The following is a 27,892-nucleotide window of genomic DNA, read 5'->3' on the forward strand; positions in this document are numbered from 1 at the left end:
ACACACACACACACACACACACACACACACACACACACACACACACACAAACACACACAAACACACACACAGCGTGTTGCCAGATCCGTGGAAAGCCTATATCAATATTACCGTATGGCGTTTAAGTGAAATGAGTCAAAAGCTATATAGTATTATAGTATTATAGTATAATACTAAATATTATATATTTTATATATTATAATAATAGATCAGTTTTCAGTTCAAAGGCAACCTATATTTAAGGACAATCTCTGACGCATACATTCATTTTTATTTTAAATTTAATAAAAATTTAATTATTTTTTTATACATTCGTTTTATTAAAAACAGCAAACTCAACACACACACAAACAGCTGGTAGCAGGTCCACCCAGTGTGTTTGGGCGATATAAAGCAGAGCGGGTTTAATATTTGAAATAAGGAATTTTTCTCCATGTGTTTAGATTTCTTTACAGAGATCTGGCAACCCGGGTCATACCGGTGCAAGTAAACAATACAGTCATATTAAACAGTAAGATATGAGATGAAATTATGGGGTTTCTTCTTTTTTTAATATTTTGATACTTGTATATGTGTGTTTATGTGTTGTAAATCGTGTGCTAAACGTATGGAACTAGTCCTTAAACCGCTTCACGTTTGTTACCAGTTAGAAAAATCTGTCCAATTTTAGCAGCGCAGTTAGCATTAGCATTAGCTAACCTAAAGTGGACGCCTAGTTCACTGGGCTAAATAGCTTATTTTACTCTTTGTTTTTATGCAAAAAAAAAAAAACACGTATATAATGCACAATTGCTGTTTAAACGTCTGTTTGTGAAATACGGCCTAAAAGGCAAAGATATCTCACTAGCTAGCAGACTAGCAATTAGCTTGATTTTTTAAGCTATGGCAACATTTTTTTTTAATTCTGCTGCAGTTATTGTTGGAGTTTGATTTGGTCTGTTTTTTATTTTATTCTACAGAAGGGTGGATTAAGCAGGACTTGCTGTTTCACATGCCGGTGGAAATGAAAGGGTCACTGCTTCCAATATATTTGTGCGATAACGGGATGCTTGCTTTCTACACTCAGTTAAATGTTAAAGATTTTATTATTTGTGCATATCTCTGAAATTTTCCCCCTGAACACTTCATTTATAGGCAACAGAAAAGTCCTGACCCTGACTGTAATGTTCCTGTAATTGAAGAAGGTATCATTAACCTACTCATTTATTGGAGAAAAAAAAGGATAAATTATTTATATATATATATATATATATATATATATATATATAATTTCTTTATTTTATATTATTTATTTCTTATATGTAATAAAATAATATATATATATATATATATATATATATACGTATATATATATATATACGTATATATATATACGTATATATATATATATAGAACAAAGTAAACATTTATAAACTGTATAATTTGTTAACAACATTAAATTTGTAAAAAAAAAAAAAAAAGTCATGTCATTCGTTAATATGAAAATAATAGACAAATTGGGATCTATTTTTATTGAAAAAACATTTAACAGTTCTGGATTTTTTCTCTGCCGTGTTCTGTACTGCTTTATTTCTTACATATCTCAGCCCTAAAAAAATCTTATTGAAATACCACTGACTAAAATGCTGCATTTCTTTTGTTTAGTGGCTACTGCTGAGGATCCATCGGCAATTACAACTATTCAGTCAGCTGCCACGTTTTCCTCCGAACAGCCTATAAAATACCTCTTTAAGACAGAGGGAGCTGGGGGACAGGTAGGGGAACTGTACCCTCCCATCGGGCAGGTAGGACAGGAGAAGAAGTGATGAAGTTTTAAACTGTAGTTGTATTCCACTGCTCTGTAAGCATGTGTCAGCTCAAGTAGATGGAATGGATATATATTTTGTGTTAGGATTGTCTTACATGCAATAGGACCTTAAGAGATGTGTTGTAGTAGGTGTTAGTGACCCTCCCATTTTTTGCAGGTGACATATCGGGTGATTCAAGTTGCAGATGGACAGTTAGAGGCTCAATCAGATGGCACCACTGCTGTCAGTGTTGTTGCTGGATTTCCTGCTACAACACAGCCGGTTACACAGGCAAGTGTATGGTGAGCTATGATAAATTCTTAAATATTATCATTCTCTAAATGTAACTAATACCTCTGTTGGTCTCTGTAAATAGGCTGTGTTCTCACAGGCCGAAGCCTTAGAGGGAGATGGCACAGAAACCCATTACACCTATTACCCTGCCACTATTTCAGATGCTGGAACAGGCACTATGGTTACCGGTGTGCAGGCTTCTGACACAATTCTCAGTCAGGGCACACCTACGGGTATCTATTTTAGCATACACTATAAAAAACCTGGCATAATTATACATTATAGATGTTGCTGGTATGTTTTCCATGTTATGACAACATCACTGTTAATTGTTATTTGTATTGATTTGCATTTTTATTTATTTAAACCACTTTGGTGTCAAGAGTCATATAAAGTTTCTCATTCTCGCACTGTTTCCTTTAATTTCATGATTTTTTTTCTTACCAATATGACATTAAACATTAACACTAAAAAATATTAAATCTTCACATTAATAAGCAAATAATAAGCAATACATGAGGGGTTAATTTTCCAAACAAGTGTAAATAAATAAAATGCAAACTTTCCATTGGTAGATTGCTAGATTGTGTTGGATTGGGTGGGTAGTGTAGGCTTTATATTCACTTATTCAGCGAGTTAGAGGGGGATACATATGTTGATTACATTGCTGCAAAGTGTGTTTATTGTGCTTGTGTGAGCTTATCTGAAGTATTGAAATTTAAGATGTGGAATTTCAGTACAAAGCTATTGGTTTAGAGTAAAAGGGATGCCAAGTTTATGTACATGTAAAGCAACTCTTTTGTTATTGTGCATGTCTCAGAGAGAATATCGACACTAATTTATGCTGCTTGAACAGGCATTTAAAATGCTGTCATTTTGAATAAAAGCACAAAACCAATTTAGTATGTACATGTAAACCACCACTTGAGTATTCATGTGAATACGATTTACAATGAGAATATGTATCCTCATTCAACCTTGGAGTGTGAACGGTATCAATTGCAAAACAGTTGTAGTAAATAGCACGATAATAGATCCCTCTAACTGTGTATAAATAGTGAAAACACTGTCACATTTTGCACCATCTTGTCATTGCAATTTGTTCACAATCTGTTTTGCACGTCCATCTTTTATAGTTAGGATCTATGTTCGAGGCTATGTCCTGCTTTATATGTTACAATTTCCTCGTGTATATTTTGTATATGGGACTAATATAAAAATCTAACTCTACTTTTCTGTTACCTTTGGTAAAGGTCAGTTATATGTGATGATGTCACCCCAGGAGGTTCTGACAGGGGCAACTCAGAGATCTATTGCACCTCGCACACAAACTTGCAACACGTAATCTAATCTTCTCATTCAGAATGTTATAAGAGCCTGTAATAGCTATTTATAATTAGTATGAATTATCAGATTTGTGTGAAATGCCTAGAGTTTTGAGAAGGTTTTACGTTTCTTTTATTGTGGTCTATATTTTATATTGACAGCAAGTCAGAGGCACCGAGGACCTCTAGAGATGAGAAACGGCGAGCACAGCACAACGAAGGTGAGTGGTGACCTCAGTTTTAAAACTGTCTCTTTGTTGTATTGATGAATCAGACAGATTGAATCTCTTAGGGCAATATATTTGTTTGCCGATTTATAGTTGAACGAAGGCGCAGAGATAAGATTAACAACTGGATTGTTCAGCTTTCCAAGACTATTCCAGACTGCACGCTGGACGCAACCAAGACAGGACAGGTTGGATTCACTTTATCTGGAATTTTACTACGTCACATACAGTGTCAGTAATGGCGTTTTCTACCTTGTGGTTTGCTATAGAGTAAAGGAGGGATCCTCTCAAAGGCCTGTGATTACATCCAGGAGCTGCGACAAAGTAATAATCGAATAGCAGAGGAGCTCAACACACTGGATAGGTTGAGGATGGACAACCAGCTTTTACGACAAGAAGTGAGCCTTTAATTTTTTTTTCAGGCTAGGGTGATTTAAATTTTTATCCAGTTACATCCATCTGACAATCTGTGACTGTAACCAGCCAGTGTTCACAAATGTAAATTAGATATGAATTACAAAGTAAGAAAAGTTCAATAATAGCATTTGTAAATAAAACTGAAACTATTCTTTTCTAACTGATTCTTTTTTTGCCCCAGGTGGAGGACTGGAAATCAAAAAATCAGATTTTGAGGAGCCAGCTCAGGCAACACGGTATTATAGCGGCAGCCAGTGCTGAGCCACAGTGAAGAGTGATGGGAGCTGAAGTTCAAATGCTGGTTGTGGCTCATCGTGGAAGGTTAAAATCGAATAAAAATCCATACACTAAAAGACGTTTCTAGGTTTTGGGATTGCAACAGCAATCGTGGACAATGCGTAATGGAGGATTTCTCAGTCTGTTATGAACATTTAATTTTAATGGGTCTTGCATTATCATGTATATATTTCTTTTGTACAACACAATTTTTACTTGATCTAATGATGAATTTCTTTTATGTACTGTTATAAGTTGGGCAGAAGCATGAGAACCTTTCTTGTACATCATTCAGAAACAATTCTGATGGGGGAAAAACGAAAAACTTGCATGTTTCATACTTTTTCACTACAATTAGTAAGACAACTATATAATGGTATTTTTCTGGTTATAAGCAAGATACAGCTCACCAACCATATGTATTTGAAATAAATACTTTGGAACATAAGTGCTTGCACCCGCAAGTGATTGAACTGAATGTGATTGAATTTGACCTTGTCTAATGTACTCGTATGCCTGGTTTTATTTATTTGGGAAGTTATAGCATGTGTGCTAGAATGTTTGAAATCAAATCGGTATGAACACATTATTGACATGTGCATTGTGAGAAACTAAAGTTTATTACCTGAGTGTTTTTCTTCTCAGAAGAAAGTCTAATCTAACTAAGCTAAGCTAACTAAGCTCAAGTAATGCTGTATGACTTCGTTGATTTAATCATCAAAAGAAAGCTTGCATTGCAATCTGTTACATTCTGATAGTATTGTCTGCAATTAAAGATTCGTGTGCTGTAAGTTTTATTTAGCATAGGTTTTTGTCTATGTTTGATGAGTCAGATTAAACAAGGGATATTCTCACATAACACAATATAAAATACAAGGCATAGTTAAAAAATTCTCCCTGGTGCTTTTCTTTAAGCAAAAAATTTAAAGCAAACTGCTTTGCTTCTTTTTCCTTCTTTTTCCATTTACTGTAGGTACATGTAAGGTGCCACTTCTGTGTATGTCTTAACTGTAAAAGCAGCTCAATCGCTATTGATAAAATTAGTCCGGACGTGGCCATTTCTGCCATATATGCAAAAATATTTGATCGCTCTGTATTGAATCTACACTCAACAACCGATATAGCAGGGTCACTTGTAAGCCTGTTCATGGTGTAGCAGTGCATAAAATCATGCACATACGGGTCAAGATCTTCACTGTTGGTGGTGGTTGGTTTCAGACGGGCTGGCTTGAATATTTCAGAAACTGCTGGAAGGAATTTTTAGTTAAATAGAAAGTTTCAGATTTGTTAGAAAGGTGAAACTATCACCCAAATAACCAGTTTACTGCCATGTTGAGCAAAAAAGCGCAGTTTTAGGCTATCTGATAGTGTATTATTGAGCCAGCAGTGAGTGTAGACAGAAATATAAGCTGAAATAGTAGAGAGGAAGACTGTGTGTGTGTGTGTGTGTGTGCGCGCGTGTGTGTAAGATAGGGTGTCTCTTATCCGCTCAGCCTCATCTCGTTATGGATGTTACTGAAGATGCAAAGTGACTAAAGTTAGTAAACTCGCATGAATAAGACCTAAGGCTCCGTTCACACTGCAGGTAAAAGGCCACGTTCACACTGCAGGTAAAAGTGGCCCAAATCCGATTTTTTGGGGGTCAAGTGACCAGGTCAGACTTCTTCAGGAGTAGTGTGAACACTCAAATCACTTCCATATGTGGTCCTGAATCAGACCCAAATCTGATATTTTCCAATGTGGCCACAGTGTGAACAGCCAAGGCGGATTTGATGCGACTTTTACGTCAATCTACATCGACATTCGTCAGAATTATGCGCCCGCGAAACCTTTTTTTTTTGTTTTGCGCCGGCGAAAACGTGACACAAACGTGACTGGTAACGTGTGTGTTACGAGTGTTATATAAAGTGGTTACGTGAACCAGCTCATAATGCTTGCATTGAATACATCACATTATAGCATTACATGATATGTTTGCTTGCACCAGATGATACAATACTTCCTCCATAACCTCGCCAACTTTTTAGCGCAACGGCGTGCTGAGTGTGACGTCATTGTTATTGTTCGTTTGCGCATGCGGGTCAGTTCGAAACAGCAAACAGTTCACACTGGTATCTGATATAGGCCACATTTTAAAAGGTAATGTGAACAGACAAACAAAAAAATCAGATCTGAGCAAAATATCCGAATTGAGCATTAAGACTTGCAGTGTGAACGCCACCAAAGTGGCCCAAATATGATTTTTTTTGGGGTCAAGTGACCAGGTCAGACTTCTTCAGGAGTAGTGTGAACACTCAAATCTAGCCCAGATATGATTTTTTCCAATGTGGCCGCAGTGTGAACAACCAAGGCGGATTTGATGCGACTTTTACGTCAATCTACATCGACATTCGTCACAATTATGCGCCGGCGAGTACGCACACAAACGTGACCACGCCTACAAAATGGATCAAATAATCAAAAGTTGCCCTCGACATCCGAAAATTTTCAAAACACTGTATTTCTCTGCTGCCATTACACAAACATTTAGAAAGAAAAGCGAAAATGCTTAATTCCTCCACAACCTCGCCAACTTTAGCGCAACGGCGTGCTGCGTGTGACGTCATTGTTATTGTTCGTTTGCGCATGCGGGTCAGTTCGAAACAGCAAACAGTTCACACTGGTATCTGATATAGGCCACATTTTAAAAGGTAATGTGAACAGCCAAACAAAAAAATCTGATCTGAGCAAAATATCCGAATTGAGCATTAAGACTTGCAGTATGAACGTGGCCTAAGGCCACGTTCACACTGCAGGTAAAAGTGGCCCAAATCCGATTTTTTGGGGGTCAAGTGACCAGGTCAGACTTCTTCAGGAGTAGTGTGAACACTCAAATCACTTCCATATGTGGTCCTGAATCAGACCCAAATCTGATCTTTTCCAATGTGGCCGCAGTGTGAACAGTCAAGGAGGATTTGATGCGACTTTTACGTCAATCTACATCGACATTCGTCACAATTATGCGCCGGCGTTTTTTGTTTTTTTTTTTTGCGCCGGCGAAACCTATTTTTTTTTTTTTTTTTTTTTTTGCGCCGGCGAAAACGTGACACAAACGTGACTGGTAACGTGTGTGTTGAGTGTTATATAAAGTGGTTACGTGAACCAGCTCATAATGCTTGCATTGAATACATCATATTATAGCATTACATGATATGTTTGCTTGCACCAGATGATATAACACTTCCTCCATAACCTCGCCAACTTTTTAGCGCAACGGCGTGCTGCGTGTGACGTCATTGTTATTGTTCGTTTGCGCATGCGGGTCAGTTCGAAACAGCAAACAGTTCACACTGGTATCTGATATAGGCCACATTTTAAAAGGTAATGTGAACAGACAAACAAAAAAAATCAGATCTGAGCAAAATATCCGAATTGAGCATTAAGACTTGCAGTGTGAACGTGGCCTAAGGGACAATCATGACGTGTTGCCTTTTACACAGCCTCCGCTCGACCACGCCCCCCCTCCACTCGACCACGCCCCCACATACAAGTTTTCTTTGATCTCTCTGTGGTTCATCATCAAGCGCAATGAAGTTGCCATAGTCATGTTCTGGAGGCACTGACAGTCTATTCTATGCAGGATTGTGCACTGGATTAACGTGTAGCAGTGAACAGGTCTATAAGTGTGCATTGAGGTAAGCCCTAGTGACTGTGTATACGCATGTGTTAATGACAGTGTTAACTAGGCCTTTGGGATAGATATCCAGCTAAAGCAGTTACTTTCCTATACATGTCAAGAGTCAAGAAACTTTTATGGTCATTTTAACCATTTATAGCTGACGCAGTACATTTGGTGCCGCGTAAAACAACACAGAGCTAAAGACTTAAAGTAAGTTATCCTGGTTAGAGAAAGTGCGTAGTGTGCAAACAAAAGACAACGCAGACACACAAGACAGTGGACCGAAGAGCGCACGCACTATTATACAAACAGGAGGATTTTAAACAGAAAGAGGATTATTGTAAACATATGTAAACATACAACAGTAGCAGTTTGTGTCAGCGTTAAATAGTGATGTGCAAATGGAGCATTGGGGTGAATGTGAAAAATCAGCGTATACACACTGTTTATATGAGAGGTGATGTAAACATAGATGTATATTGAATGCGTGTGTGTGCGTGTGCTTCTTTTAGATACTTTGCGGTAATGGCGCTGTTCTGTGCTGTAGCACATAAAGAAAAAGTTCATAAAGAAAAAGTCAAATGGAATTTTAAAATGTACAATCCTAATTGTCATTTCAGATCATTTGCGCATGAGCTAATGTACAGAGAAAATAGAGTCCGAGCAATTTTACTGTGGAATTTTTAAAAATAATTTCTATACAAAGTCAATATAATTGCACATTTGGCATATTTAATCCATTATAAAATGGAAATTTAAAAATGTTAGTTGATAAATGTCACTCAGATCACTTCAGAATGATCTACTCTATGCTCAAAATAAACATCAGCCAATTTTACTGTGGAATCTTTTAATAATCCCTCTTCAAACTCACAATATCGGGCAGTATTATTGTGCCAGAAAGTACATTTTAATCCATTATAAAATGGAAATTTAAAATTGTTGTTTTTACTAACATTTTGAAATTTTCATTTTATGGTGGATTAAATGGACCCACTGGCACAATTTTATTTTCAGATATCGTCAATTTGAAGAGGAATTATTAAGAAATTCCACAATAGAATTGGTTATTACCGCTAAGTATATAAAAGTCGCGCCCCTAAAAATATACTTGTTTCTGGCTTAACCGTAGTGTATTCAGTTCTAATCAGGTTATGAGTATGCTTTGCTAAATCACCATTTGGCAGTCTTTGTGTGTTTACCAGTTTAACACCATAGTTTAATTTTTAGCAGTTTTATTTTAATCTTTCTTGCAAATAAAATGCTTCAAATGAATTCAATTTTGAAGACCTCTCCTGCCCAGACATCTTCAAGTAATATTTTGGGTTTTCCATTGGCTTTACATCTGTATTCTGATTGGGACATTTCAAAACCTTTGGACTTCTTCAGGAACCATTCCTTTATCGAATTTGATTAGTGATATATTTCCTATAAAATTTATTATATTTATTTTCATTAATGCAATTTAATATATAAGTGTATTTTTCTTATAAGTTCAAGCAATAGTCTATGATATTTGCTGTTCATTAATTAACCACCACGGGAATATCGGATTGGTTCATCCCTAGTACAGACACATATACATATATAAAAATATATATATAAAACTAGAACATATTCTTTTAGCTGTATTTATTTGGTGTACATATATTTACATATTTATTTGAATATGTTTATTTACACAGCTATTTGCACTTCTGGTATGCTATGTACCTGTTCTATGCAATGACAATAAAGTTGTGTCTCTCTATCTAAGCTATAAAATATTCCTCGGGGAATGTCTAGTATTAAATGAATCAATATTTCATCATGAACAATATGGTGACATCAAAAATATCATGCAAGTTTATGAATAACATTTGCAGTATATGGTTTTAAATAATGCAAAGGCTTACATGTCCTTCTTTTTCTCACAAACACACACCTACATCCACACGTACTGGAGCCACTTGGTCTACACAGGGGAACTCTTGCCATTGTTTCACAAAATCATTCCCAGAAACCAAATTAGCATAGAACACCTTGGGGCGAATTTACTAGGTTGGGGGTCCATCCTGCCATTATGTCTGTCCCATTTGATAGTCTGGCCATTATACACTACAAAGAAGTGCATGGGGTATAAGTAGGGTTAGATCTAGAGGAGAAGATCTTGGGGAAGAGACTGTGCCGTCTGATCTCAAGGAAGGCTCCTAGATCCTAGATCTTGTTTTTGCTTAAAGGCAGTTAAAAGTCATACATAGAGGGTCTGTTCATTTCACTGGTTCTGTAAGTTTTGAATTTTACCCGTTGCTTATTTTCTTACATTTTTTTTTCAATGTTGTCTGTAAGCCTTAATTCATAAATATTTTAATGTGTTTTTTTAAGTATTCAGCAGTTATTAAAATGAAACTAAATTACACTATTTCAGTAATTCATTTATTACAAATGTGGGTTACATCAATTCGTTCATTTCTTTGAATTCTTATATACAGTTATAAATCTTTTTATCTGCTGCAATAGGCTTCTTCTTCAATGCATGTTAGAGCACTCTTGGAATATTTCTGCACTTTATATTTCAAGTTCTATCACTGTTTTAAAAAATAATTACTTGGCCATTTTCTGTTAAAGTAAATTATCTAAAGATCAAGGTTTTTACTGTGTGGGTGATGCGTTTACCAAAAGCAGAGCAAAATAGGTTAGTGACCGTATGTTTACTATAAGTAAACACTGTGAGACTAAGAGCAAATACGGAACACCACTGAATCAAAAAGTTCAATATCAGACCAATTAATTTTTATGTTAACTGTGTGCCAGATTGTACAGTTTGCAATTGTGCAAGCAAATTGTGCATATTTTCTTACAGTAACTTTCTCATAGAAGTGCAAAACACACCAGTCATGTTACATGTATTTTAATGTTTATTAAATATATATTGAATCTATATAATTAGTCTTTCAATTATAGACACTTATTTACATGCCTACAGTGATTATTTTTATTGACTCATTCTATATATTTTATACTGTTACCCTGTTGCTTTGCTGTCTTATTGACTCAATTGATTGTCAGTACTGAATCAACAGACAAAAATTGTTATATTGTTTATGCAATTAAAAAATATTGTGTGATTTATCATCACCAGTGATGTATTGATTGTTGAAAAGGTAATAGGATTTATTTGATTTACATTTGCTTATCTGCCTATTGTATCTCACATATCACATACTATTGTGAAACCTACAACATGTTAATACATTTTTGCTTATGGCAGACATTTTCAATGGAGTCAGATTGCTCAAAGTGGATAATCATTAACGAGAGGATGAGCGCAGTTGGGTTTAAAAAGGCATTTCTGCTTTATATCTTAGCAGTGGTGATAGACTTCATCATGGTGGTCAGTCAGGTCCACATAAGGAGAAGGCTGCTGTTAGCCAGTTTCCTGTTTCTCTCTGTCTATGGACAAACTTCAGGACCGTAAGTATATACAACTTTACATTGTTGTAATGAACTCATTGTTGTAAATTATCCTTCTGTTTTATAAAGTTGTATAAAGTTTTAAAAAATAATTCTTTTTTTGTTGTATTTGCATTTTGGATTCGAAAATGTATAATAAAAATAACTAAGATTGATCTAGTGAGCAGAACAGCTGAAAAGAACCAACAACAGCTAACAAGCTACAGGGCTCCAGCAATCAGTGAGAACAGGGAGTGTGTAGCAGCACACACACACGCACACACACACACACATTGGTTTTAAAATGTTAAATTAATTGTCATTAACAAGTTAGTAAACATCTATATTGAAACGTGTAAATGAATATAATTTAACATTTTTTAGAAAACATTTTTAGAACAGATTCTCTAAACATTCCAGGTACCAAAGAAATAAAACGTACCTTAAATAAATTCTTTATTCAACTTGATGACTGTCTTCCACCACCAACACTGCTGGAGCATTAACAATAGAAGATCAGTGAGACTGAACAACTTTTAACTCAAAGGCATTTGACTAAGCACCCAATTATGCCCCTAGGGTCTTACACAACAACAACATTGTACATTGGTACTCATGTCAGTATATAATAATATATAAAATGGCAAAATGTGGAATGCTTTTCAGATGTTTTAGACAGTAATGCTGTATGATGCCATTTTTTCCCCATAAATTGAAGTTAGTTTGGCTGCATGATATTATATAATGGTGAAAGTTTAAACATCTTACCCAGATCTTACACAGCAATAACAATGATTGCAAACTGCAGATAGGTATTTAGGTCCGTGTACCTTAAGGCACTTTGTATATGCTTTTGCAACAGTATTGATTGCTGAACTGAGTTTGGATAGGTTAGAGTTTGCTCAAACTGTTGATGTAACATTTGGCTGCAATCATTTACTTTCCCTGCCTCCAATTTCATAAACCTTCACCTTTGTCTTTAGATATTTCATGGTCACATTTCCTGCAGTAATCGAGTCTGGCTCTCGTGTAATATTCTGTGCGAGTCTTCTGAAGCCTAATGAGACTCTGCAATTAAACGTATATCTGGTTCATGACAACCAGAGCAGAACTCTTTTACACGAGACAGTGGAAAAGGACTTTCACAAATGCTCTCATTTTGAGGTCAGCAATTGCATCTTTACACTTTTTATTAACTGAAGAATGTAGAAAACTGACCATCACAACCAAGTGTTTTTTGAACATTTGAAGGGTTTCCTTCAGTTCAAATGTGGCTGTGGGAATTTGGCTAATTAGTCACATGCGCATTTGTGAGCTTGGGCTCTGAACCAATTCTTCTTGGCAACACTTTGGGTTGTGATGGGCAGGTAAACACACACACGCACACACACACAGACACAGACACGCACACAAATGATATTGGTAATGATTGAGGTGATGGGTTAACATGGAACACATCTTCACAGGCTCCACAGGTTGAAGGTGAATCAGTGCAAGACATCAGAGTAGAAGTCAAAGGGAAAAGTTTTAAGATGACAGAGAAAAGGAAAGTGATGTTTAAATCCTATGGCACATTGACTTTTATGCAGACTGATAAACCCATCTACAATCCAGGACAAACAGGTGATTATTATGTGCAATATGGATAAATATGCTAATTCTATCTTTAAAAAGGTTATTTATGGTACAGCTCAAAACATCACTCTTCTCTTGTTTGACTTAACAGTGAATTTCAGAGTTGTCACTATGGATTCTCATTTAATCCCACTTAAACAAAAGGTAAGAGGAGTGTTTCATAGTCAGTTTACAAAACAACAGACCAGTGTTCTGTTGCTAAAAGATTAAACCGTATATTTCTTGCTTGTAATGTGTTGGTACGCGTTGTCATAATGTGTTGAATTTAACATGGTTTGATAGTTTTATCATTGAAATTACTAAATATTAAGCGCTGTCTTTTACTCCACAGTACAGCACAGTGTATCTTCAGGTAATGTGGAATCCTACTCAACAATACATATTTAATGACACCTTTGTTCATTAATATGGTTTTATCTCTAAGCATTTCTTATAAGTGTATCTTTTGTGGAAACAAACAGGATAATCATGGTAACAGGATTGGTCAGTGGACAAATGTGTCTTCGCCAGGTCTGATACTGCAGCTTTCTCATGAACTAAATGCTGAAGCTCCAGAGGGACAATATCAGTTAATTGCTGAGACTGGAGACGAGTCGATCAGACACCAGTTTAAAGTGGAAAAGTATGGTAAGTGACATTAACTAGTAACAGTGGATGGTTTTATTTTTTGCTTATAGAAATGGAAGCATACTTAAAAATCACTATAATAAACTGGATCTGGTTTTTAGTTTTACCCAAGTTTGAGGTTACATTAAAAGCACCAGAAGAGCACAGCATTGGTGATGAGGAAGTGAAGCTAGAAGTTTGTGGAAAGTAAGTTGAAATTTTTTTTTTCAAAAACTGGCTTGAAATTTTAGTTTTATTAAAAGTGTTCACATAGTATCTAACACATGAGTATCTAGCACATGTGTATATGATATTTATCCTTCATGCTGTATGTCATACATCAGATTTATGTGTATTGTATTAAAACCTTGTGAAATGAAGGTACACTTATGGACAGCCAGTTCCTGGTGAAGCAGTGGTGCAGGTGTGCCGGCGATTTAGGCTGCATTATTATGATGCATCAATGATTTCACCCTGTCTGAGTGAAACAGTGAAGGTATACGTGTTACACTCTATTAAGAATCATTTCTCTCAATCTTTATTGATAATAATTCACACCATTTGTTATTGGGTTTTCCCATAGATGAGTCAGACTGGCTGTGCATTTTTCCTCAGCAATGTGACAACTTTCTTGAATACTGAATTTGAAAATAGATTTGAGGATCAACTTCAATTTACTGTTACATTTAAAGAGGAAGGAACAGGTGAGTCAGTAATGGATCTCTAAAAACAAAGATAAGAATGAAGCCATAGCTATTAACAGACTGATTCCTTAAGTTATACTTTATGTCCATTAATAAACTTAAACAAAAATTTTGTTTGTATTTCATTATAATACTGCATTTTGTTTCTTTTTGCTTAGATACTTCCATAGTGAAATCTGAAAAGATAAGACTTTCGTTCCAAATTGGTAAAGTGGAAATCCTTGATTCACCAAAAAACTTTGAGAGAGAAAAAGCTATAGAAGGAAAGGTATGTCTGTTATGAATTTTTATTTATTTATTTTTTTACTGGTTTTATGTATGACACTATCTTGACAGTAGTTTTTCTTTCTCTGATCAACAGATTAAAGTTACTACCTTCAGTGGAACACCAATTCCTAACAAGAAGGTGTATCTTTCAGAAGGTCCTCAATGGGCTCAAACATTACTACTCAATCTTACTACAGATAGTAATGGCTTGGCAGACTTCTCAGTCCCTTCACCTGAAAATCCTAAAACAGAGATATTATTGAGGGTATGTTATGACAAAATACTGCAAAAAAAAAGGAAATAAAAGAACAAGAAACCAATTTTTAGTACTCCATCATGTGGTAAAGCAAACATTTGTGGTTATTATTGTTTTTGTATTATTGTTATCTAGGCAAGTGTCTATCCAGAGGAAAAATACCACCAATACAAAACACCATTCTTTTCAACTGCGGAGACACGTATACACCTGCTCCAACCTGCTACACCTTACAGTCCAGTGTTCAGTGATCTGTCAATAGAGAGCTCAGAAGAACCATTTAAATGTGGTGCTGAAATTCCCATAACAATTAACTACTATATTGTTGGGGAAACTTCTGAAAGTTACAGTATTGATCTTATATACATGGTAAGTACTTTGTATACTTTGCATACAAAAATTGTATGATGCACTACTATCTGCCACCTGCATTATCTAATTTGCAATGACTCCATATATAATGCACTGGACAATTATTATATTTTTTCTCTCTCTGGTTCAGGTCTTGTCTAAAGGAGCCATAGTCCATCATGGGCATGAGACAGTTGAAGTAGAAGCATCTACAGATCTCAGAAAAGGAAAAATCTCATTTAAACTATCTGTTATTACTGAGCTGGCTCCTGTAGTGCAGGTTGTGGCGTACTCTGTCCTGCCCAGTGAGAACGTCATTGCAGCTAGTAGGAACTTTGATGTTGAAAAGTGTTTCACAAATAAGGTAATGCTAGCACCTTCATTGTTAACATTTTATGTTCATTCAAGCCCCCCGATTTCCATAATATGAGCAATGAAATTGCTAAACCTGTGTGAACTTGCTTTCATCATGTGCTGCAGGTTTCGCTACAGTTCTCTCCCTCTAAAGCAGTTCCAGGTGAGAAGAACACTCTTGAGGTCTCAGCTCATCCTGGTTCACTTTGTGGCCTCAGTGCTGTAGATCAGAGTGTGTTCATCTTGGAATCTGGAAACCGCCTAAACGCTGACAAGGTGAAATTAGGATGTACTTGTGCTGTCTAATTTGTAATGTGTAATTTTAACATAACCCTCAGGAACTGTTTGTCTAGGCTAAAAAATCCTGAAAGTCTCAGCAGTTGTTATGCACATACTTAATTTCAATGATGAGAAATATGTCTGGACTGACATGTCCAGTGTTTTATCTGGTATTCAGTGTGTGAATAAAATAACCCTCAAGTCTTGTCCTTCATGTTCTTCATCTTCAAAATGAACTGTCCGTGTGTATTTTATGAGATATACATGAAAATATATCCATCCATCCATCCATTTTCTACTGCTTATCCGGGACCGGGTCGCGGGGGCAGCAGTCTAAGCAGGGACGCCCAGACTTCCCTCTCCCCAGACACTTCCTCCAGCTCTTCCGGGAGAATACCGAGGCGTTCCCAGGCCAGCCGAGAGACATAGTCCCTCCAGCGTGTCCTAGTGTCCCCGTGGGGTAAGACCCGGCCACCAGACGCTCGCATGCGAGCCCCAACCCCGGGCCTGGCTCCAGGGTGGGGCCCCGGTTGCACCATACCGGGCGACGTCACGGACCTCGTTATTGAATTTCTCGTAAAGGGTGCTTGAACCGCTCTTTGTCTGGCCCGTCACCCAGGACTTGTTTGCCTTGGGAGACCCTACCAGGGGCAGAAAGCCCCAGACAACATAGCTCCTAGGATCATTCAGGCACGCAAACCCCTCCACCACAATAAGGTGGCGGTTCAAGGAGGGGATGAAATCTTTTAATCAAAATATATATTTCAAAATATTTTTTAATTATTTAATAGAAAATAATAATAATATAATTATTTTATAACTATTTATTTTATAAATTATTTTTGATTATATTTTCTGTAGATATTTAACTTGTTGCCAGTGACCTTGGTATCGGATTTTACCTATAAAGTTGAAGATGAGCTGGAGTGCTTGCATGTTCGACCCCAGCGAGATGTGCGGGTTGATCATGTTTACAATACATTAAAGGTAACTGAATGGACGGTTGTAAAACATTGAATGCTTGAATAATATTAAATTGAAATTAAATCAATTTAGAATACTCGATCTAGAATAAAAATGCCATGTGTATTTTGTAAAACATTGTTTGAAGTGCTTTTAGTTATGCTATATGCTATTAAGCTATAATGTATTATCACCTGACAGGGAGTGGGGCTGAAGATGGCAACAAATTTGGCTGTTAGACAACTTCGTTGTTTGGTGTACAAAGGCGTGCAGTTTCATCGTGAACATATATTTGGTAAATCCAGGACTTTATTCATATATTATTGTTCGATAAATTTCTCATTCCTGTAATTAGGTTATAACTGTTCCAAAAAATAGAATGTTTCTTATGGATTTTTATATATGTTAGATAAACTTATCCGTAATACTGATATGCACATAATAAGCTTCATATATACAGAGTTCTCATAGATATACCAGCTGTTCTGTGTTTTGTTAATTGTTAATTTATTTGCTGATTTATAGTTGCATACAGGACAAATCATTTTGGTCAACCAATGGCATTAGCAGATTTTAATCATCAAGGCTTTGAACCCATCGAGACAGTTCGTAAATTCTTTCCAGAAACTTGGATATGGCAACTTCTTGAAGTTGGGTTAGTGAATTAAAATATTTCATTTTTTGTTTTACTTTTTGTATGTTTGTGTGCTATACTGCTTTGAAATCAAATTAACTATAATAAAGGATGTATTTTTATATATGCATATATATTTTTTTTTATATATGCTTTTTCTCCACAGGGACTCTGGATCAGAACAGCTTCCGCTCACTGTTCCTGACACCATCACCACCTGGGAGACTGAGGCTTTCTGCGTGTCCTCTATAGGTCTGGGTCTCGCTCCTCCTGTTCAGCTCACTGTGTTTCAGCCCTTCTTCCTGGAGCTCTCGTTGCCCTACTCCATTATCCGGGGAGAGGTTTTTGAGTTGAAGGCCACCGTCTTCAATTATCTTTCCAAATGCATTATGGTATTTTATTTCTGAGATTAAATCTTTTACAAGTATTATGACGTTTGAGATGCACAGTAAATGAATCACCTGTGTCTCATTGACAGGTTAAAGTGACTCCAGCCCCTTCCTCAGACTACACTCTGGAAAAATCTTCTGATGGCGAGTATTCATCCTGTCTGTGTGCAAATGGAAGAAAGACCTTCAAATGGACTCTGATTCCCTCTGTGCTTGGTGAGACTTCAAACCTCTTCAGCTTGTGACATATATGTCTCATATGTTTATTGCATTATATTGTGGAGAACTAATGAGCTTGTTGTTACGCTTCAGGAGTCTTGAATGTGACAGTGAGTGCAGAGGCAGAACAATCCCAGACTGTGTGTGATAATGAGATCGTGAGTGTTCCAGAGAGAGGCCGTATTGACACAGTTACACGAAGCCTCATTGTAAAGGTCGGTGACTTAAAAATCACCTAATCAGGAAATATGCTTAATGTAATTGTTTCTAAGATTTTTGTAACACTTTATTCTCATATAGGCTGAAGGAACTGAAAAGACAAAGAGCCAAAGCTGGTTATTATGTCCACAAGGTTAGACTTAGACATGTAAACTTCTGATTTATTTCTAATTGTTCACACTCGTGTAAAACCGGTGCCACCAGTATCACTAGGTAAATATAGAAATCTGTTTCCTTTCGTTTATAGGTAACAGTGTTTCAGAGGAATTGGAGCTGACTCTTCCTGAGGATGTAATAAAGGGATCAGCACGAGCTTCTGTTTCAGTGCTTGGTAAGAAAGGAAACATTAAAAATGCATTATTGTCAGCGGTGGAAAAAAACAAGAAAGAAAAATGACAAGATAAAACAAATAGTAGAAAGGTATATACAATAATAGAAATCCTCCTGAATCTCACTCATTATCAGTTGGATTGGTTACATTTCAAAAAACTTAAACAAATAGCAGATCATCATTTATTTAGGGAATGCAGCTATGCATACTTTTTGATTTGCAACTGGCAACCATTTTGGTTAAAATATTTCTCCATGAGTGTCTTGCAGTAACATCTTTGTAAAAAAAAATATTGCATTGGCTATATTAGATTGTTTAACACTCTGAAAACAAATTAAAGGAATCTACATTAAAGGGATGACATTCCATAAAGCCAGCAAGCCTTTAATAGTGCAGACTTGCAGTTCACTATAGAATTTACTTAATCTGGTCTGATATATTATGATGGCTAAATAATCTCTATAAACATCTCTAAGGGGTTCATAGATTGGAATGACTTGTTATTTGTTAATGACATCCACTGATTTTAGGGAATCCCAATTGGCCCATTTGGTCCAAGCCACAGATTTCCAGTTTTTCACCGTTTCCTGGACCGCATGATCAATTTACTTATTTGAGAAAATCATGCAAATGAATTCACCATATAACTGAAATAAAAATCTCCAGTTCATGTTGTGGATTGTATGAGGTTGAAGGAGAGGTGTCTCTTCTCCTAATGCCTCTTGCATCTGCATCTTTGGTCATCATCTTATTAAAGTGCAAGAGAAAATGTACACCCTGTTTTGGATACAGCCAACATTACTCATAACATCATACATTTTGCAACCTATAATGTGTTTGCTTTAATATCAGTCTGTATGATGCATGCATTATGGCAACTAGGCCATAAAATTCGTTGTCTCAGATGTGTATAATCAGCTTCAGTTTCAGTAAGGTAGCCTGAATGTCATCCTGCAGTGTACTTCCCTCTGCTGAACTTCACTACTGCATTGCTCACAGATCTTCAGGAAGCTCAGTTGGCAAGCTAAAGTGAGCTCATTAATGTTCTGAAGACAACAAGAAGCCGCCACAGACAACTTTAAGATCTTTATTGTCCCAAAAGTAACTGCTCTGGTAGTACAGAACATAAGACAGCAAAACATTAGCGATATCTTCTAGTATCTTAATCAATATTTGATTTTCATTTCTCTGGCATACGTGTTTGTTTTAAATTGTTTATGATTTTTTTTTGTCAGGCAAATCAGTGTATTTTTTCTAAATAAAGGAAAGAATATTAAAAAAAGTTCTTTTGTAGGAGACATACTTGGCCGTGCATTAAAAAATCTGAATGGACTGCTAAGGATGCCATATGGCTGTGGGGAACAAAACATGGCTCTTCTCGCCCCAAATATCTACATTCTTCAGTATCTAGAGAACACTGAGCAGCTCACCACAGATATCCGTGAGAAGGCTACTGGTTTTCTTAAGAGTGGTCAGTGACATTATATTTCTCTTTACAATCTTTACAGGTCAACACTAGCCAACCTGAATAGATACTTGCTGAAACAATAAGAATCAATCAATTATTTTTACACAGGATACCAGAGGCAGCTAAACTATAAACATTTTACTGGTGGTTATAGCACATTTGGCAGTGGAGAGGAGAACACATGGTAAGAATTTTTACGTGGCACACCAGAAGCATTAATGGTGTTCAAAATGTTTAAAAAATGCAAAGCTTCTGAATTATGAATATCATGATAACTGTTATACAAAGGTATTTTAATTATGGACACACAAATTTCCACCACCAGGTTAACTGCTTTTGTATTGAGGACCTTTGGCAAAGCACAACGTTACATCTTTATTGATCCAGAAATCATTAAAAGTGCAAAGCAATGGCTCACAAACGTGCAAAGATCAGATGGCTGTTTTACACAACAGGGAAATCTGTTCAATAAAAGAATGAAGGTATTTCTGGTTCTAAGGCTCTCAAATCTATAGAAAACGTTTCTGAATATATCGTCCTATCCAATCTAATTTATCATGTATTACAGGGTGGTGTAAATGATGAAGTGACCATTACTGCATACATCACTACAGCATTCCTTGAATTGGGCCTTACAGTGCAAGTAAGAGCATGATGCAGTTTTACGATTGCTTTTAAATGACACATAACTCTATAGGCATGAAAGTCATAATAAAATGAATAAAACTGAAAGTTTTCTGGAAATCTGCCAAACGATTGCTGTTCTTATTTACCACTATTTATGTTTTGATTGCAGGATCCTGTTGTGAATAAAGGGCTGTTATGCCTAAAATCTTCTATTGGTAACCTGACAAACACCTACACCACTGCGCTCTTGGCCTACACTTTCAGTCTGGCCGGAGAGAATGAAACTCGAGAGCAGCTACTCAAAGAGTTAAATAGTATTGCTATTACAGGAGGTATGAGAGCGTTCAAGTATTTTGCACTATAAAAATGTATTACAATTAATATGTTGCTATTGTTGGAGGTGAGGAATGAGTAGAATAATTTGTACAATTTTAATAGTGTCATCCTTTTTATCCAAAGATAGCCGTGAAGATAGTTTTAGTGTGTAAATAAAGCTATGTCGGTTGCTTAAAAGGAGGACATAATAGGATTAATAAATCTACATTATGGTAGTGACAATTGCAAAACTTAGACACATGGGATGTACAAAAAGAGTAATTTATTGATGTTACAGCTGAGACAATGTCTCTAGAATATATCATTATACAGCTATTCATATCTTACAGCTTCCAGGTATAAAGCTAGCTATCTAGCAAGCAAGTGATCTACTTGATATTTTGACAGTGTGAATCATGTTTGAGGTACAAAGGACAAGATGAATGCCACCTTTGAGCATGCAGAGCCAAAAAGTCTTAATTATCTTCTTTTATTTTAGATGGTCGTCTTCACTGGTCTCAGTCAGCATTAGATGATTCCAGCTCATTGTCAGTGGAAATCAGTTCCTACGTGCTCCTAGCTGTTCTCACTACAGGTCACCTCACTGCTGCTGATTTGGGCTACGCTAATAGGATAGTCAGCTGGCTCGTGAAGCAGCAAAATCCCTATGGAGGCTTCTCATCCACCCAGGTACTTGATTCATTTGCATTCTTTTATATTATTTCACTTCCAGCTTCACTGTCTCAAATTTTAACTTGCAACAACCAGCTCATAAAACTTGCATGCTCATGAAAACTAAAATGTAGACTAAAAAGCACTGGGTTCACACTAAATATTAAGAGTTCACTGCTAAATTTTAATCATAGCAATGACTGTAGAGTTAAAACACTTTTAGAAGTCTAGGTCTTCCACAAGGTGCTTATCTGTGGCCTAAAATTGGTATTTTCTTCTTGTAAATGTTAGAAAGAGACTTGGTCATTTTACTGTTCATTTTTTTTATATTAAGTCTGTTATCATTTCTGAAGTTTTGATTAAATACAAGTATCTTCTATCTTTTTCTGTTCTATACAGATTGGGTTTAAAGTTTTGTTTGGTATCTCACTATACCAATGTTTTTATAGTTATCCAAGAATCTGAATTGTTGATCCTTTTTCTTATTGATTTAGGGCCCTTCCTTTTTTTTAATATAATTGTTTTCCTTCTCCAATCAGGACACAGTTGTGGCCCTCCAAGCTCTGGCTCTGTACTCCACTAAAGTGTTCAGCTCAGAAGGCTCTAGCACAGTAACTGTAAAGTCTGCAGCTGGACACAGTCACAACTTTGATGTGAATCAGAACAACAAGTTACTGTACCAAGAAAGATCATTGCAGGATGTTCCTGGTAAATACAGCATTGATGTGAAGGGCTCCACCTGTGTGTCAGTGCAGGTCAGTGCATATTTGTCATGATAAGTGCTTTATCAGTCTTGCTGTCCTGACATACCTGTTTGTCTTTCACAGTATTAATCTTAACTCAGAATGTTTACCAATATTTTGTCCATTTGAAAGCACACTGAATTTCCTTTGTATATTTGGAGTGAACAAACCCACTTGCTTTGCCATCTGCATGCCATTAAAAATGAAATTAGTGACTGACGTACATAATGCAGACATATTTTCTGTTTATTACCTGCTTTGACTTTTTTATCCTCACTTACAGACAGCACTTTTCTACAATATCCCTACACCTACTGAAATCAATACACTGAGCATCATGGCTAAGACCGAAGGAAACTGCACAAAATCATTTGGTCACACTTTGACAATCACGTTCTCTGTTGTGTAAGTATAAATACATGCTAAATACTTGAAATAATGCATTCAATCAATCATTCAATTAGTCATTCAAATTTACCTTAAATTACTGCAAATTATATCAAATAAAAATAGATAATACACTTAGCAATGTTATGCTTGCATTAGAATTGTACTTAAAATCGGTTTCTAAATCACCTGAGGAAATTTTTATATTATTTATATAATAAGAATTTCTTTTATCATTTTATTACGTTTACATCATCATGGTGATTCCATCTCCATGTCATCTACATTACAGGAAATTATGTAAGAAATGCTCAAACTTCTGAAACTTCCGCCAGTAAATTTGTTTTATCACTTCTTCGAAAATTTAAGGATTTAGCAGTATAAAGTGTGAACAGTTAATTTTCAAGTGTTTCACCATATTTTATTGAATTGCCATGTATATTTCAGAGATACAGTATTTTAAAAGAATTTATCGATTAATCCAGCAGAATTTGCTTTCATTTTACCGCCAGGACAATGCTTACTATTTGCTATTATTGTTGGTTACTGGGCTATTATTGGTCCTTATTAGTCATTGGTGTTTATTCTAGTAATTGATACCTAGTACTTGTTGTTGTCTGTCTTCAATTTGCAGATATGATGGGGAATTAAACAGCACTAACATGATCATAGTGGACATAAAACTCCTATCAGGGTTCACAGCCGATCCTGGTGAAGTAAGGAGTTTAGAAAAAAGCTAGCATGTTTTGTGTGTGTGTGCTTGCCATTGCCTTTACATATGTGGTTAAAATGTAATTTAATAATGCGGAGTAACTTTTCTGTTGTTTTCTTAGCTGAAAAATCAGATTTTGGTGGAACGAGTTGATTCCAAGGATGACCATATTATCATGTATATAAACGAGGTAAGATGAATATGTGGTCTGACCTGTAGAGAACGTTATTCTTTACCTAACTGTATTGTATATGCATTCCAAGAATGTATGTTTTATTTATTACACACAAAATAAGATACGATGGACTGTGTTTATGATAAAACATCTGGTCTATCTCTAACAGCTCCAAAGGAATATTCCTTTCAACTATCATCTACACATTAAACAAGCGATGCCTGTCAAGAATCTCAAGCCAGCTGTGATCAAAGTTTATGATTACTACCAAACAAGTAAGATTCTCCTGGGTTGTGTGATTTAAACATTGTTATTGTGACTACATTGCTTTCACTTACTGATTCTTTCATTTAGATGACCAGTCTGAGACAGAGTACACCTCCACCTGTGTGTAAGCTACCAGATCTGCATTAAAGATTCAGAAAAGCAGAATGGATATCTTCTGTGTGCTGTTTTTCCTGTAAAAAAAAAAGAAAAAATGTTCATATGCTTGTCCTCTTGTTAGTAAAGCTGAATTTTCTTGCATCCAAACAAATGTATACAGTGCCTTGCATAGTTTTCATCTCCCCTGAAATTTTGTCTTGCTAATGAAATGAACTTATGGGCTTTCTATGGTCATTCTAACATATTCAGGGTCTTGGTGTAGCTTTAGCAGTGTGTTTAAGGCCGTTGTCCTATCCACATTTGTTCTGGGGTTGCTGCTGTAAAAATGATTTATGGGTATAACTTTTGGTGGAAATAGCAGCACAGTGTTGACTGGGCAGCATGGGGGCAGTATGTTCTGATTGGTATTTGTTAAAACAGATACTGTTTGTCATTTTCCTTCCCTGCAATTTTAAAAGTTTAGTCTGATGACTTATTTTTAAACATTCAAAAAATTGTTTTAACCTGTAGTTGTTAGATCACAATGTTAGGACTTTTCTATGTATCTAAGTATTAAGACACATTTTAAATAAAATGAGGTAATAATTACTTTTGATTCTTTTGAAATTAAACCTAGAGTAAAATAGAGCCCATCTGGCTTGACATGGATTTAGTCAATTCTTTATGTACTCAAAGGGAGGAGCAGTCCCTTTGATACAATACAAATACAGCTATTTCAGCTATTAATGATGTTTTTGGTAGTGATTTATGGCTATCTAGGTCATAGCTCAATTCATCTAGGTATAGCTATCTAGGTCATAGCTGCACCTCAATTCTATAAATTCAATAATGTGGCCTTCAGTATAAAACAAAACATAGGATTTGGGTGGTGTAGGTACTGTTTTGAAATGGTCCTCACTTTGGAATGCCTTACTATCTGAGCACCTTAGGTTTACCTTTGAGGAGTAGGATACCAGTGCAGGAGTACAGGCTGTTTTTTAAGAACAGCAAACACATTCAAAATGTTAGGCAATGCTCAAAATCAAAGCATAGGCAATGGCCATTTTACATTTACAGCATTTGGTTCACTAGGTTACAGACTTGAGATACCATGAGCCTAAAACACTGTTCAAAGTTTTTTTTTTTTTTTTTAAATATACACACACAACAAACAGGGGGAGAAACTTGCTAGTTCAAGTATTTGAAGAAGTAGGTCAAACAGTTTGTCTGGTCAGCTGTCTGGCTGTTCAAGCTGTTCAAACACTCAGCTGTCTGGACCCCTAGGGAAGGTTCAAAAGAGTCTTGTTGTATACCTACCTCATACCTTGAGAGATGGTGGGACCAGTTGTGCAGTGCGAGGAGTGATGAGGGCTTTGAGGTAAGAGGGAGCTGGTCCATTTTTGGCTTTGTAGGCAAGCATCAGTGTTTTCAATCTGATGCAAGCAGCAACAGAAAGCCAGTGGAGGGAGTGCAGCAGCAGGGTGGTATGTGAGAACTCAGGCTGGTTGAAAACAAGTCATGCAGCTACATTTTGGATCATTTGCAGAAGACAAATTGCATTCATAGGTAGACCTGCCAGCACTGAGTTGCAGCAGTCCAATCTTGAGATGAAAAGAGTGAATGACTGAACACCCGAGCAGCCTGTGTGGACAAAAATGGACGAATCCTTCTAATGTTGTAGAGAAGAAATTGAAATGAGCGTGTCACATTAGCAACATGTGAGGAAAAGGACAGTCGATTGTTCATGGTTAGCCCAAGGTTGCCAGCTGTGACTGAAGGGGAGATCAGATTGTTGTGCAGGGATATTGTAAGATCTGGTCCTGGGGATGAATCACCTGGAATGATCAGTTATTCAGTTTTTTAAGCTTCAACTGATGAGCCATCATCCACGGTGGGATGTCTGCCAGATATGCTGAGATCTGAACAGAAGCCGTGGTTTCTGAGGGTGGGAAGGAGAATATAAGTTGAGTGTCATCAGCATAGCAATGGTAAGAGAACCTGTGTGATAAAATAACTTTACCAAGAGAATGAGTATTGAGGGGGAAAAAAAGGAGAGGAAAAAAGTATTTTCCAGGCAATCTTCAGACAGTGTACAAAAGACTGGGCAAAATACATTCAATGGGGAAAGCATACAGTACAAAGTCAAGAACTGGGTCTGGAGAAATAGAGACAAAGCAAAAGACACAAGGGTTTAAATAGACAAAAAAGATTGTCTCTAGGTTACGACCATAACCCTAGTTCCCCGAGGAACGAGACGCAGCGTCGAAACGCTATGGGAACGCCCCAGCGTGACCGCGTTCTGAACCACGTGTGTAATCTGACCAATAGGCGTTGGGACGTGACGTTGTCGGTGGGCAACGTCGCATAAACGGGAAGCTACAAATGGCTGCGAGATGGACAAGACGCTAGCTCCTGCGAGAGAAGGTAAGTGCCGCAGGGATGCAGGGAGTGTGGCATGGAGACGCAGCGTCTTGTTCCTTGGGGAACTAGGGTTACGGTCGTAACCTAGAGACGTTCCCCTTCGGAACTTGAGCTGCGTCGAAATGCTATGGGAACGAGTGTCCAATCACGCCACACTGACCAGACCCTGCTTAGAGAGTGAGGGCCTCGGCACCTGCACGTAAGACAGAGGAGCCCGTGGTGGCTCTGAGGTCAAGGTCATAGAACCTGACGAAGGTCAGCGGGGTGGACCAACCTGCAGCGTCACAGATGTCTTGGAGTGCCACTCCAGCGGACCAGGCCGTAGAGGCCGCCACACCCCGGGTGGAGTGAGCTCGGACCCCGAGCATTGTGGAGAGGCTGACTCATGAGCCGACACAATCGCATCCACTACCCATCTGCTCAACGTCTGCTTCGTGGCCGGGAAACCTTTCCTTTTAGGGCCGTAGCAGATGAGCAGCTGCTCCGACTTTCTCCACGGACTCGTCCTGCGGAGGTAAGTGACCAGTGCTCGCACTGGACACAGTTGGTTCTGTCGCTCCTGTTCGGGCGCTGTAAATGGAGGAGGGCAGAATGCCTGCAACACGACAGGTTGTGAGGGGGCTGGAGGCTCCCCAGGTACCTTTACCCAGCTTTCGTATAGAGAAACACTCTGGCCATGCCAGGGGCAAACTGCAGGCGAGACGGGGCCACGGACAGGGCGTGCAGAACCCCGATCTTCTTCAGGGAGGAAATTGCCAAGAGGAAGGTGGTCTTAATAGACAGAAACCTAAGGGCCACTTCGGCCAATGGCTTGAACGGGGGCTCTGATAGAGCCGCCAGCACAACTGCCAGATCCCAGACAGGCACTCTGGGTCACGTCCCGGGCCTCAGCCTCCAGGCGCCGCGGAGGAAACGTGTCACCAGTGGGTGCCTACCCAGCGACTGCCCAGCCGGCGGGGTGCTATATGCCGCGATGGTGGACACGTAAACCTTCAGGGTCGAGGGGGTTAACCCAGCGGCAAACTGTACCTGTAAGAACTCCAGAACTGAGCCAATCGGGCAGTTAACTGGTTCCAGGCCATGGTGCTCGCACCACGACATGAACAGTCGCCATCGTGCGGTGTACGACCTCCTTGTGGAGGAAGCTCTGGAGTGGAGAAGGGTCTCTACTACCTTGGTAGAGAGATCAACCGCTATGAACTGTGCCCCCTCAGGGGCCACAGCCTCCACAGCTCTGGGCGGGGGTGAACCAGGGTTCCGCCCACCTGTGAGAGGAGATCCCTCCTGGGGGGAATTTCCCACGGAGGGCCCTCAAGTAGGGACACCAGATCCGCAAACCATGGCTTGCCCGGCCATCGAGGTGCTACCAGGAGGAGACGGACTCCA

General features: G+C 37.6%; 2 protein-coding genes across 6 annotated transcripts in view; both read left to right on the top strand.

Moving 5' to 3' along the window:
* Positions 1-449: 449 nt before the first annotated feature.
* usf1 (upstream transcription factor 1) lies at positions 450-4,790 on the top strand. Of its 4 annotated transcripts, none has more exons than XM_060888574.1 (11): positions 450-511; positions 960-1,032; positions 1,135-1,184; positions 1,645-1,784; positions 1,965-2,078; positions 2,164-2,314; positions 3,335-3,422; positions 3,569-3,627; positions 3,727-3,821; positions 3,903-4,031; positions 4,232-4,790. In XM_060888574.1, exons 2-11 carry the CDS (start codon positions 992-994, stop codon positions 4,319-4,321), a joined length of 957 nt encoding a protein of 318 aa, XP_060744557.1. In that variant the 5' UTR covers positions 450-511; positions 960-991; the 3' UTR covers positions 4,322-4,790. The 4 variants fall into 4 exon arrangements, with proteins under 4 accessions (XP_060744557.1, XP_060744559.1, XP_060744558.1 ...); XM_060888576.1 differs by having other exon boundaries at positions 1,645-1,754; XM_060888575.1 differs by lacking the exon at positions 450-511 and having other exon boundaries at positions 835-1,011.
* A 3,070-nt stretch (positions 4,791-7,860) lies between these two features.
* The window catches only part of LOC132857822 (alpha-2-macroglobulin-like), a 38,069-nt gene continuing 18,037 nt past the window's right edge, over positions 7,861-27,892 (top strand). Inside the window, exons 1-35 of one of the 2 annotated variants that reach the window (XM_060887895.1) lie at positions 7,861-8,000; positions 11,332-11,437; positions 12,400-12,580; positions 12,883-13,039; positions 13,143-13,195; positions 13,383-13,403; positions 13,513-13,678; positions 13,780-13,864; positions 14,039-14,153; positions 14,241-14,361; positions 14,520-14,629; positions 14,723-14,893; positions 15,020-15,253; positions 15,387-15,599; positions 15,716-15,865; positions 16,730-16,855; positions 17,033-17,126; positions 17,357-17,486; positions 17,632-17,857; positions 17,944-18,070; positions 18,167-18,288; positions 18,374-18,425; positions 18,540-18,623; positions 19,918-20,094; positions 20,200-20,275; positions 20,417-20,573; positions 20,660-20,734; positions 20,888-21,050; positions 21,533-21,723; positions 22,245-22,460; positions 22,732-22,853; positions 23,470-23,551; positions 23,669-23,737; positions 23,892-23,997; positions 24,077-24,701. In XM_060887895.1, coding sequence (XP_060743878.1) covers positions 11,352-11,437; positions 12,400-12,580; positions 12,883-13,039; positions 13,143-13,195; positions 13,383-13,403; positions 13,513-13,678; positions 13,780-13,864; positions 14,039-14,153; positions 14,241-14,361; positions 14,520-14,629; positions 14,723-14,893; positions 15,020-15,253; positions 15,387-15,599; positions 15,716-15,865; positions 16,730-16,855; positions 17,033-17,126; positions 17,357-17,486; positions 17,632-17,857; positions 17,944-18,070; positions 18,167-18,288; positions 18,374-18,425; positions 18,540-18,623; positions 19,918-20,094; positions 20,200-20,275; positions 20,417-20,573; positions 20,660-20,734; positions 20,888-21,050; positions 21,533-21,723; positions 22,245-22,460; positions 22,732-22,853; positions 23,470-23,551; positions 23,669-23,737; positions 23,892-23,997; positions 24,077-24,117 — 4,299 coding nt within the window. In that variant the 5' untranslated portion in view covers positions 7,861-8,000; positions 11,332-11,351 and the 3' untranslated portion in view covers positions 24,118-24,701. Of the gene's footprint in view, positions 8,001-11,331; positions 11,438-12,399; positions 12,581-12,882; positions 13,040-13,142; positions 13,196-13,382; positions 13,404-13,512; positions 13,679-13,779; positions 13,865-14,038; positions 14,154-14,240; positions 14,362-14,519; positions 14,630-14,722; positions 14,894-15,019; positions 15,254-15,386; positions 15,600-15,715; positions 15,866-16,729; positions 16,856-17,032; positions 17,127-17,356; positions 17,487-17,631; positions 17,858-17,943; positions 18,071-18,166; positions 18,289-18,373; positions 18,426-18,539; positions 18,624-19,917; positions 20,095-20,199; positions 20,276-20,416; positions 20,574-20,659; positions 20,735-20,887; positions 21,051-21,532; positions 21,724-22,244; positions 22,461-22,731; positions 22,854-23,469; positions 23,552-23,668; positions 23,738-23,891; positions 23,998-24,076; positions 24,702-27,892 lie in introns of those variants that run through there. The other variant, XM_060887896.1, reaches the window with a different exon arrangement.

The sequence above is a fragment of the Tachysurus vachellii genome, chromosome 15 (genome assembly GCF_030014155.1).
Source record: "Tachysurus vachellii isolate PV-2020 chromosome 15, HZAU_Pvac_v1, whole genome shotgun sequence".
NCBI classification, from domain to species: Eukaryota; Metazoa; Chordata; class Actinopteri; order Siluriformes; family Bagridae; genus Tachysurus; species Tachysurus vachellii.